Below are 12009 nucleotides of genomic sequence, written 5' to 3' on the forward strand. Positions count from 1 at the left end.
CCTTTCCCCCAGCCCGGTTACTTTGCATGCTAAAAAAAACCCCAATAATAATAAAAATCATAAAATAAGCAGCTGTTAGAAGAATGTGAATGCTGCAGAGCTCAGGCTCTGCTCCCTGCCCTCCTGGGGAGGGGGAGCTGAGGCCAGCCCTGTCCCACACACAGCAGTTGGGACAGTCCGGGCTGCCCGCTGGTATAATCAATAGCGGCTGCAGTGAGCTGAGCACAAGCAGCCCGCAGGGCTGGCACAGACACAAGGGTTTTTCTGGGAAAAACGGGGGTGTGAGGGCAGGATACAAGTGCCCCCGCTATCTGCAGGCAGCCACCCCCTCCTGAAGAGGGGCCCTCACTGGGGGCACTTCATAGAGGGCCAGGAGAGTCCCCAGCAGTGGGGCTAGCCTGATATTTCATCCCTGCTGCAAGGTCCCACCCCGGCCTTTTAACTTCCTTCTGCAAAGCAACCTGGGGACGGTGAGTATGATGCTTTCACCCCACCACGGTTTGGCTTCACCCTCTACAGTAAAACGAGGGAAAGGCAGCAGCGGGTGCTCAGAAAGCCCGGGATGAGAAGGGCAGCAGCAGGGAGGGAGTGAAGCACCTCGGCCTGGAGGAGAATCCAACCCGCAGAAGCATTTCCTCCACTCCAGTGAGCGCCGCGAGCCATTTCTCAGCCCCTGTTTGGGAGGCACAGCACGCATCCAGCCTTAGGTAGCAGGAAGACGCTCAAGAATTTGTCTTTCTGAGAAACCTTTTATTTGGCACAATCAATGCTGGTTTTTTTTTTTTTTTCCCAGAGTGAAACCATTCCTTCCTCCCCCTACTGAGAAAAGCCTCAAGTAAGAGGCTGCTTGCTGCACAAAGCTGTGCTCGCAGGCAGGCCCTGCTGCGCTCTGCAAGGGAATTTGGGTTTGCTCAGCAGTGTGGGGGTGTGAAAAGCCCAGCCTCTGGATTTACAGCAGCCTGCTGCAAACTTTTTGTTTTATGAGAAGTGGACTGACCACACAAAAAAAAAAAAAAAAAACCCAAACCCTTTTATTGGGAAGGTCACGGTAAACAGCTGGATCAAAGAAGGGTGAAATGCCCCAATTTTCAGGGCTGGGGAGGTGGGGCTGCTGCTGGGGTTCCGAGCAGCTGCTGCTGCACCTTGGAGGTCTGAGCACTGTTCCTATGCTGGAGGTTTGCCAGAGGCTTTCACAGAAGCAGGGTCAAGGAGCTGAAGCAGGAACCCTGCGGTGTGGGGACAGCTCGTTTCGCTTCCCAACACATGATTGCCTTAGCAAAGAACCAGATGATCCTGTTAAGGCCTCAGAGAAGCCTTGGCAAAAAATAAAATAAAAAAATAACAATTCAGCAGCCCTTGGAGCAAGATACTCCACTTTCCTGCCCTGTCAACAAAATCATCCTATTATTACCTTTGCCCCCCTCTCAGGGAGCATCACTGAGAGTGAGAAGCAGGGAACCTCTCCACTTTCTCCTTACCCAGCCAGTCTGTCCCAGCAGCCTAATTCTCCATCTGGCTCACTGCTTCGCCCTGGCCCTCCTGAGAGTTTGCTGGCTGAGGGGTGGACAAATGTTCCAGCTCGTAATGTCCGTTGCTCGCAGCCGCTGTGCCAGTTGGGTCACCCTCCCCTGCTGCCAGCTTTTTACTCTTCTTGCTCTCAATGATCTGCTGGAGCTGACGCCCAGCATAGTCTGGCTTGGCGGTGAGCACGGTGGCCGGCACGGCCAGCCCCAGGATGTCAGGTACCATGTAAGGCCGGAGCCAGCCCACCAGTGGGGTGCTGCCGGGGGTGTAGTGGGTTTGCTTGTGGTAGAAGAGGAGCCCATCCACCTGTGAGGAGGAGAGAGAGAATGAAAGGCTGGAGCTGGAGGTCTTGGAGGCGGAGGACAGCGCCAGACGACAGCACCGCTCTCCATTTACAGGCTGCAAAGCTACCAGCTGGGTCACACTTCCTCCAGCAGGGCAAGAAATAGCAGAAGGGAAAGGAGAAACCTGCAGAGCTCCTGCCCTGTAAGCTCACAGACAGCCCAGCAACTGCTGGGAATCATCAAAGACAAACAGCTCCAGGCTGATGTGGGCAGGGAGCAGCAGCGTTCCGCCGGCTGCCGTCTCCCCACTCTGCAGAACAGCCATGGGGTTGCTGAAGGAGGCCCTTTACCGGATTAAGGTGATTTTAAATAATACATTGGGAGAGTAATTAGTCGGAGCGGATGACGCCAAGGAGCCCCGATTCATCCAGCTCTTTCAGCTTGCCTTGTGCAAAATAAATCCCTCACGCTTCCCAAGAGAGAACTTCTCCAGCAATCAATGACAGTTAAGGGCACTCAGGACTTTGAAGCTTCAGGCCCTAACTCTTGCACTGCTGTTTCCACACTGCAATGCTGCAGCTGGCTGATGTTTGCCCTCCTTATCCACCATGCTCGTGGATCTTCACCCCACTGTTCCTGCACTTCCCAGGGGAGCACTCTGCCAGGTTAGATCCTGCTGCCAGGCTGGCTAACCCTGGAGGTGCTGCTCCTCTCTCGGTGCTGCCTCATGAGCTCCTAAAAGGCCATTTGGCTGTGAGAGTGGCTGAGTGGGCAAGAAGAGGTGAGAGAAAGAGCCAAGCCTGGGCCCCTCCCTGAGCCTACAGCCCCTTAAATATACACAGCAGAATGGAACATGGATCAGCAGTGAGCTGAGACATCAGTGAACCACATAGACTGAAGTGATTCCTGGTAGGCTGAGCAAAGAGCAGCAAGAGTCCACCTTTGCACCATAGATGCTAACCTCCAGCAAAGCTGCTTGCACTACCCTGTCCCAAAATTTCAGTCACATATTAAGATCTTGCAAAATAATCCCAGAAAAGGAAGGATTCCTGTGCTAGGACAGCGTAACATCAGAACAGTAAACATGACAAAGAGCTTGTGTAACTCTCTGGATAGCTGAAGTACAAAGCTTTTGCCTTCTGGGAAGAGCCAAATCCTGCATCACCTCAGCACCATGCCTCCACATCCAGCCCATTCCTGTGGGTGCGTGGCATTTGATGAGCAACAGCAATTTTCTGGCACCCACAGGGATGTTTTGGTACAAAATCAGATCCTGGAAGAGCTTCTATCTGCCAGGTAACTGCAAAAGATCTTCCCCAATCTGGAAAATTCAAAGGAGTTCAGCCTGGTGGAGAGTTAAGTCATGCTCTTCGTTCTCCTGATTTCTCTTATGTTACCTCCCATATTCCTTCCAGTTTATTTAATCTGCTGGCCAGGTTCCCACCCTGAGTCACCACACTGACACCAGCCACATCAGAGTTAAGGGCTGACACTGTCCCTAAATGACTTGAACCCTAGGAGAAAGTGGTCTGGCAGGATCTCACATTTCATGCTTTTTGCATTTTAGGTACTTAGCAGTCCCACTCCTTCACACCAGGGTTTCTCAGAGACCTGGTCCCCACCCTGCCTTTGTGGAAACCTGAACCTTGTTTCACTTGGATCTGGGAAGGGGACAGTAGCTCTTAAAATCCACTCCAAAAACCACTTCCAGTGCAGTGCCAGCCAACTGATCCAAAGTCCACTGAATTCAGTAGAACCCATTTCTGATGAACGTAGTCCTCAGGTTACAGATTAACCCTGAAGACCCAAATCTGGGTCTGAACTGCACTGACCACCTCTGCTGCTACCACATGGCCCAGACCCTCTTGAGGATCAGGAGGTGCTGTGCCCAGGCACCAGCAGCCCTCTGTTACCCAGCACTATCTGCAGCAAGGCCAAGCTTGCCTTCTGCAGGGACTCTGGCTAGGTGCAGCTGGCAGCAGCCATTCACGGGGGCTTCTTGGGCTCCCCCTTGTGGCACATCCCCAGGAGACCCCCACCCAGCGTCCCTTCACTCCTCCAAGTGGCACCAGCGTTTCCCCGGGCTTGCTTGGAGCCAAATCTCCCCACGTGGCACTGGTTGGGGTCTGATTAGAGAAGCTGGGGGGAGAAAACACAGCTGGATTACAAGGGAGGGGCTGAGCAACTCCACCTCCCTCCCCCCAGTGTTTCGCAACCATCTCCTTCACAGGCCTGAAGTCTTTTCTGCTCTGACCACAGCAATATTCCTCAGCCTCTCCTCATGGGAACAGATGCCTCAGGAAGGAATGAAGCTTGTTTCAGTAAAGAGGGGAATGCCTGCTCCTACAGAGGCACTCAGAGCATCTGTAATTGAGCTGCAGGAACCCACGGATACCTTCTCGGCTTCTCAGTCTGGGTTTAGGGTGGGGTCTGTCAAGGCCAGCAAGGCACTGGGGCTTTCCAACTCCAACCATTGTCCTGGCTTTGAGGAGCAGAAGACAGTCAGCTCTCAGCCACATAAATGTCCCTTAAATTTAAGCCTGTGCTTAGGTTAAGGGCTAACTGGGGCTAGGAGAGCACAACAGACACAATCAAATCAATGTGGCTTTTGGGTTAGCAGGACAAGTGACCTCTGCAGAGGCTGTTCCTGATCTAGGGCTGAGTCTGGCAACTTCACAGGGACTGCTGCAGCCACTGGAGGAGCTTCTGGCTCCCAGGTGTTTGTGACTGACACTGCTGGATGCCATCACCTCCTCCCTTCTCTCCTGCCACAGTGCCAAGTCAGCCAAGACAGCACAAAGCAGTCTGAGCTGTTTTCAGGAGGGCCTCCAACGTGCTGCTCACAGCTACACAGAGCTGAACCAGGTGGCAGGTCCATTGGCCTGTCCTGCCCTTCTCTCACAGGTCAGCAGAGGTGCCTGAGCAGCTCTAAAGCTGATGAAGCAAGTGCAGGTATCCTGTGGGGCCACCCTTGCGGGCACAATGTCCACCTCGGAGACAGCCAAGGGCAGCAGGAGCTGAAGATGGGAAGCTGACAGTTCTGTACCAAAGCAAGAAGCTGAGATTGCACTATCCCCTCCACAAGATGCTGTAGAATACAGGAGGACAGACTCCTCTGAACCCTTCCCAGCCATTTCTGTCAACACCCATCTGACCCCAGCTCCAGCATGTCTCAGACACCCACTTCTAACACCCAAACCCCTCAGACACCATTGAGTCCAAAGAAGAACAACAAAGGTGGTGAAGGTCTGGAGAACAAGTCCTATGAGGAGCAATTGAGGGAACTGGGGTTGTTTAGCCTAGAGGACAAAAAGGCTGAGAGGAAAGCTTCTGGCTCTCTACAATTTCCTCAGAGGAGGTTGGAGACCAGTGGGTGTTGGTCTCTTCTCCTTGGTAACAAGTGACAGGATGAGAGGAAATGTCCTCAAGGTGCACCAGCAAAGGTTTAGGTTGGACATGAGGAACAATTTTCTTCCTCAAAAGGTTTGTCAATCCCTAGAACAGGCTGGAATCCCCAACCCTGGAGAGATTTAAAAGTTGTGTAGATGTGGTGCTGAGGAACATGGTTTAGAAGTGACCTAGCAGTGCTGGGCTAATGGTTGGACTTGATCTTAAAATTAAGCTCTCTTCCAACCAGAAGTATTCTCCGATTCTGTGAATGTAGCTAGACTAAGAAAACACAGCCTGTGACAGAGGTCAGAGAAAATCACCACCCTACCCAGACCAGCACCACCTTGGAGAGATCTCATGTCTCTACCCATGCAAGCCCACCCTGGGCCAGCAGGCAGCACCAGCTTTGGCCCTACCAAAGGTCCCTGGTGACAGGGTAGCAGATCAGCCACATGCACAAAAGGCATCCACCCCTATACAGAGAAACAACAGCACAGCTCAGCAAGCTTCCTGCAGGCCTCAGGAGAGCACAGCTCCTGAGCAAAGAGGGTGCAGCTCTCTCCAAGCACTGGCAGAAGCACAGCAGGGCTGTCTCCAAGGCCGAGCTGCAGGCCCCTGCCTGTGGGTTCTCACCTCAAAGGGGAAGTCCATTGCCAGCACCTTACACAGGCTGTCCGAGGAGCAGGGGAAGTTCTGCAGGCCCACAAATTTGAACTGAAAGAGTAAGAGAGGGTTAGAAAAGACAAATTGCATGGCCTCAAGCAGAACAAGTCACTGAACTGAGCACTGATCTGGAGGCAGCTGAGGAAGGATTTTCCCCAGTGCACAATCCAGCATGGAAAGGAACGGGTGAGGGACAGGATAAAGTAGCTAGGAGAGGACATCTCAAGCAGGGACCATGTCCTTAAACTGTCCTGCAGAAACAGGCTGAAAGGAGGATCAGACCAGCTCCTGAAAGGCAGGTCCCTCAGTGGCCACTTACTCCACGATCCAGGCAGAACCACTGGCTGATGAAAGTCAGAGGGAACACAAAAGGTCTCTGCCATTTCTTACTCCTCCCATGGTCCCTGTGATCGCTATGGGTTATGGGGACAGACAAGACAGACCTCTGATATGATTCAGAGCAACAATTCATAAGCAAACCCCAGATCTAGGGACAAACCAAGAGGACCAAGCTGTCCAGCAATGCCACTCATACCCCACTAGACTACTTGGGAGTGCTTGCATGAAAACCTACAAAAACCCACCCCTAGCCAGCAGGTCAGTGGAGAACACCCCCAAGGCCCTCCAGCAGCCCTGGCTAAAGCACAAACATTGCTGCAACTTTACAAACCTCACTCCATGGGCAGAAGGTGACTTGTAAAAGATGACCCATGGTTTACCACCATGATGCCCAGTCAGCATGAAATCTAGAGTGCCCCAGAATGCTCTGTTTCAGGTGTTTTGCCATCCCAGTTCCAAATGACCCCCTCTCTGGCATTTAAGGAGAGATGCTGATGGCAGAGAGTCAGCACACAGCTCCTGATACTTTTTTGCCAAGCATCCAAGACTGCAGGAAGGACTTTTCAGGAGAGGTGCCCCTGCAATACTCTTCTAACCAAAATAGAAAATGATGACCTCTGGGCAGGATGCAGAGCAGACAGAAGTCTGCTCCAGGCTGCTGGCTCAGTCAAACATCTTTCCACCCAGGAAATGAAAGCTGAAACACCCTCCCCCCACCCCCCCCTTCATTAGGTAGATGTCTCCTGGATATTCCCATTGGAGTCAGCACAGGATGTTCTCCAAATACAGATCCCTTCAGTGCTGGCACAGGAATGGTCATTCCACATGGGGACTGATCTGCTCAGTCCACAGCAGCTGCTGTGTTTTGCTGTGTCTAAGCACACCCAGGGGCTGCACAGTGACCTGCTCCCACTTTGCCAACTATGCTTCATAAGCCAGGCTGCCAAATCTCTTTTGTCTGTCCCCCACAAAAATCACTTCCCAAGCTGCTGTGGGTTCTAAGTCTGACCTCCCTAAGTCTTCAAAGGAAGATCCTTGCTCAGCAGGGACTCTGGGTGGCAAACCAGCATCCATCCCACCAACTTCCATCATTAGGTTAAGGCTGAAGCTTTAGGCAACATCACCCTCACCTTGTGAGCCCTTCAGACTACACAAACCTAAATCCCATCGTAGCCAGGCTGTCGCCCCACACTGGCCCTGCAGACACCACACTGGGTTTCCAGTCTGTTTCTAGGGAAAAATAAAAACAGCCTGGAAGTTAGCTGATACCCTACAGGCTGATCTCCCTCACCTCTTTGTCTGGGTAGGAAAAAAAAAAAAAAAACCCAAACAAAATCCCCCCCAAAAAAACCCCAACCCACCCTCACTGACAATACTCAGTGGTTCTATTTACATCCTGAGCAAGGCATCCCATTTCATCAGGGCACTTTGAAGCCTGATCTGTGAGGAAAAAAAAAGAAAAAAGCTTCCGCTGGTGAAAGAAAGTGCTGAAGGCTGCTGAACAGGAGAGCTTACCCCCTGCCATCCTCCTCCTCTCACTACAAAAGAACTTACTGGATTAATCCTGCTTTTCTCTCCCAGCCCTTCCTCCTCTTGGATCTTTGAGAAGAGCCAGAAGAATCTGAAGTCGGTCTGTGAAGAGAGGCAGAGGCTTAACAATGCTCCAGCACACATCACTGACCAGCACATGCTGAGGGGCTCCGTGCCTCCATGCTTCCCTGGGAGACTTGACAACCTCAGCTTCACCTGCAGACCCAGCCAGCACCCCCAACTCTGCTGCTTTCCCTGATAGATGTCCCTAATTATTCCAGCAGCCCATAAAGATGCTGGGGCCTCAATGAACCACCCATCCGACCACAGAGTGCCCAGGGAACAGAAGGCAGACAGGACAGAAGGGTGGATTTGGTACCTGGCAGTCATAAACAGGGTGTCCTCTCCAGCACATCACATCCAGGATGTAGTAGGTCTGCTTGGCCTCGCTGTAGATGCAGTCCAAGATGCAGTACACTGCACACACAAACACAGGGAGGTTGACACGCTCCAGGGGCTGCCTAACCCAGCAGGCAGCTGCCAGGGCAAACCACCTCTGCTTTAAGCCTACCCTGATGTGAGGCTGTGAGGTGCTGAGGGATCCTCTCTGCTAACAGAAGATGCAACCACACAAAGCCTTTAGCTTGAGGAGTCCAAGCAGCCTACCGAAGTAGCAGCCAAAGGTATGTTTCAGAAAATAGCATTTAGCAAACAGCAGCCCCTCCTCAGGGCAAGAAAGCAACTACAAGAGGTATTAAGAAAGACCACTCAGTACACAGCTCTCTCAGAAGAGGCTTAAGAGTGTCAGTTAACCAAGCAGCTAATTAAAAGATCCTCTTATCTAGCATAAAGGTATCTCATAGCGTCCACATGTAGTTATCCTCAGTGATACAGGAATAGGCCTGAAGCTAACCACCCCCAGCAACAGCAAGGGGCACATCTCTGGGCTCAGGGAAGCTGGAGGAACAGCAGCAAGTCTGGCAGCATACAGGCTCCTAGGAAACAGCAGTGAGTTCTCCTCTCTCCACCCCAAACTCCCCCTCACACCATTACCTTTCTCGCTCGCTGAACTGTGCCGGTTCCCCCCTGGCAGCAGGGATGGGAACTTGTTGACACAGAAGCCACTCTTGGTGTAAGCTGCTGTGGTGCCCTGTGAGGAAACAAGAGATGAATAAGAAACAGTCAAGCCATACACTCCTCCCAGTCTTCTCTTGGCTGGGAAGCAGGTGCAGGTCCTTCACCAGACAACGGGACATGACAGCTGCTGTCACTTACCCTGGAGGCCACAACCAGTGACCGTTTCCCAACGGGACACACCACCACGACCCACTCCTGCTCCAGGTCCAGGGGGACATCAACCAGCCACTCTGACAGCATCAACTACAGAAAAATCCAGGAAAAAAAAAATTAGCAAAAACTCTCCTAAGGTTACCAAAAAGCCCTCACAGTTCAAGGATAAAGCAAGACTTGGCTTCAACAGCTAGACTGGGGTGCTTCAGAGGCAGCTTGTAGTGCTTGTGACCCTGCATTACAGCTTCAAAGGGGCTTCTCCCTCCCTATAATCAACTGTCATAACAAACTCTCCCCCAGGTCTTTCTCTTGCTTCATGGCTGCTGACTAAGCTTCAGACAGAAGCACAGGGCTCACAGTCCTCACTTGGGCACTCCTGCGCCTTAGTCCAGCACTTCCAATTTAATTGTTGCATTTGTTTTTAAATACCCAGCAAGGTTTAAAGATTCCTAAATATTTGGAGTAAAGATGCAAGACAAACTGACCTCTTCTGAGGTTGCCTGGCTCTGATCATCAACGAGGCTCTGTGTCTTTTAAGACCAGTAAGGCACTAAGGCTAATAAAACCCATCAGCTGAGGTTTCCCTTCCTTCCCAGTGTCCCAGGCTGTGGGAGAGACAGAAGTCTCCGAGTGCTCCACAATGGGATACAAACACTGCTAGCTGAGCTGAAATCTCTCACAGCAAAAAGGCAACCCATCTCCACCTATCCTCCCTATGAACACTGCATGCCTCAGAGGCCGAAGCAAGGCACAGCTCCTCTCTGGGCACCAAGCCAGGCAGGACAGAGGCTGGGGTCAGAGTGGCTGGAGAGCAGCCAGGTGGAAAGGGACCTGGGGGTACTGGTTGACAGCAGCTGAACATGAGCCAGCAGTGTGCCCAGGAGGCCAAGAGAGCCAATGGCATCCTGGCCTGCATCAGGCATAGTGTGGCCAGCAGGAGCAGGGAGGTCATTGTACCCCTGTACACAGCACTGGCTAGGCCACACCTTGAGTACTGTGTCCAGTTCTGGGCCCCTCAGTTTAGGAAAGATGTTGAATTGCTGGAGCATGTCCAGAGAAGGGCAATGAGGCTGGGGAGAGGCCTTGAGCACAAGCCCTATGAGGAGAGGCTGAGGGAGCTGGGACTGTTTAGCCTGGAGAAGAGAAGGCTCAGGGGAGACCTCATTGCTGTCTACAACTACCTGAAGGGAGGTTGTAGCCAGGTGGGGGTTGGTCTCTTCTCCCAGGCAACCAGCACCAGAACAAGAGGACACAGTCTCAAGCTGTGCCAGGGGAGGTTTAGGCTGGAAGTGAGGAGAAAGTTCTTCACAGAGAGAGTGGTTTGCCATTGGAATGGGCTGCCCAGGGAGGTGGTGGAGTCACCATCCCTGGAGGTGTTCAAGAGGGGATTGGATGTGGCACTTGGTGCCATGGTTTAGATAGTCATGAGGTTTAGGGTGACAGTTTGGACTCGATGATCTTTGAGGTCTCTTCCAGCCTTCTTGATTCTATGACAGGGTATTCTCAGCCCTGCCGTGCCTACTCACTATGCCCAGCCTCCCACACCCAGCCCAACGTCATGGCCCCACATCCCTCACCCTGCCCGACCCCGAGCTCACACCCGCATCCCATCACTGGGAGAGAGGCGGAGGCAGACAGCTCCTCACCTGATTGGCGTAGCGCTTGGGCAATTTCTTGCCAGCATCCACGTCCATCTCCTCCTCCTCCTCCTCCTTCTCCTCTCCCTCGCTCTCCATCCCTGCCCAGTCGTCCTCTGCCAGCCTCCTCGCATGGTTCACGTAGTCCAGCCGTCTCCTGGGTTGACGAACACAGTCCAGCTTGCCCTCCGCGGGAGACAGCACGCCCCACACTCCCCAGCTCCCCACTCCCCAGGCCGCGTCTCCGCAGCCCAGGCCTGCCCGTCCCCAGAAACGCCCCCTGCCTGGGCCTCCCCTTTCCCGGACCCCGAGCGGAACTTGCTCGCTCGCTTGCTCACTCTCTCTGTAGGCAGAGAAGGCGTTGGCGGCGCTCGGCCTGCCCCGGGCCGCCGCGAGCCTTGTAGGCGGCGAGGCGAGGGTGCGGGGCCGCCGGGCTGTTGGGCCCGGACAAGGCCACGCCAGCCGCCAGCGCCGCGCTAAGCTCCTCCATGGCAACGCCCGCCGACGGCCGCGCGTCATGACGCACTTCCGGCCGGCCCCACGGCCTGGCCGGCAGCACCCCCTGGCGGCGCGGAGGCTCGCTGGTCCCCTCCCCTACCCAGCAGCAGCCTCTCCCTCGTCGTGACTCGTTTTCCCTCCCGCCGGGAATGAAGCGGGGACCAGGCACGGGTGTGGGGACATCCAGAGCAAGGGTGGAGGGGGCAACCCAGGCAGGGTTGGAGAGGACCACTTTAGGCAGGGGTGCAGGGGACACGCCGAGCAGGGATGGAAGGGACACTGCGGGTAGGGACAAAGGAGGCCATCCCGGGAAGGGATATAGGGAACACCGCGGGCAGGGATAGAAGTGATAACTTTGGCAGGGATGGAGGGGACAGCCTGAGAAGGGACAGAAAGGACATCAAGCGTAAGGATGGAGGGGACACCTCAAGCAGTGATGGAGGGAACATTCCGGGTGGGGATGGAGGGAACACTGCGAGTAGGGACAGAGAGGACACGGTAGGGACGGAGAGGACCACTTTAGGCAGGGATGGAGAGGAGAACCTGGGCAGGGATGGAGGGGACATCTTGCGAAGGGACAGAGGGGACATGGAGGGCATAACTCGGGCAGAGATGGAGGGGAAACCTCATGCAATGATGGAGGGGGCATCCCGGGTAGAGTTGGAGCGGACACCGCGGGCAGGGATGCTCGGGATCTTTCCCGGTCAGAGACACGGGAACAGCCAGTGCGGAGCCGTGCCCCCGCGGGCCGTTCCGTGCCGTGCCGTGGCCATGGGCGGGCTCCGCGCCCCAGGGGCCGGCTGCCTGCAGAGGGCAGCGTGTGACCTGCCGCGCCGCTCGCCGCCGCTCCCGAG

The 12009-nt window shown here is 54.1% G+C and overlaps 1 protein-coding gene across 2 annotated transcripts; it reads right to left on the reverse strand.

Moving 5' to 3' along the window:
* Positions 1-881: 881 nt before the first annotated feature.
* SNUPN (snurportin 1) lies at positions 882-11147 on the reverse strand. 2 transcript variants are annotated; one of them, XM_054387925.1, is made up of 9 exons: positions 10996-11147; positions 10667-10814; positions 9006-9110; positions 8784-8880; positions 8110-8207; positions 7755-7832; positions 5832-5912; positions 1479-1830; positions 1296-1314 (listed from the first exon to the last, which is right to left on the reverse strand). In XM_054387925.1, exons 1-8 carry the CDS (start codon positions 11145-11147, stop codon positions 1501-1503), a joined length of 1089 nt encoding a protein of 362 aa, XP_054243900.1. In that variant the 3' UTR covers positions 1296-1314; positions 1479-1500. The 2 variants fall into 2 exon arrangements, with proteins under 2 accessions (XP_054243899.1, XP_054243900.1); XM_054387924.1 differs by having other exon boundaries at positions 882-1830.
* Between the last annotated feature and the right edge of the window lie 862 nt (positions 11148-12009).

The sequence above is a fragment of the Indicator indicator genome, chromosome 16 (genome assembly GCF_027791375.1).
Source record: "Indicator indicator isolate 239-I01 chromosome 16, UM_Iind_1.1, whole genome shotgun sequence".
NCBI lineage: Eukaryota > Metazoa > Chordata > Aves > Piciformes > Indicatoridae > Indicator > Indicator indicator.

Bases quoted from the DNA above. Each gene is read 5' to 3' on its own strand.
- SNUPN (XM_054387924.1), bottom strand. From the start codon at position 11,147: ATGGAGGAGCTTAGCGCGGCGCTGGCGGCTGGCGTGGCCTTGTCCGGG. The intron at 9,111-10,666 runs GTGAGGAGCTGT...ATTTTTCTGTAG, and splicing joins CCAAGCGCTACGCCAATCAG to TTGATGCTGTCAGAGTGGCT. The intron at 7,833-8,109 runs GTACCAAATCCA...CTCTCTTCACAG, and splicing joins ACCCTGTTTATGACTGCCAG to ACCGACTTCAGATTCTTCTG.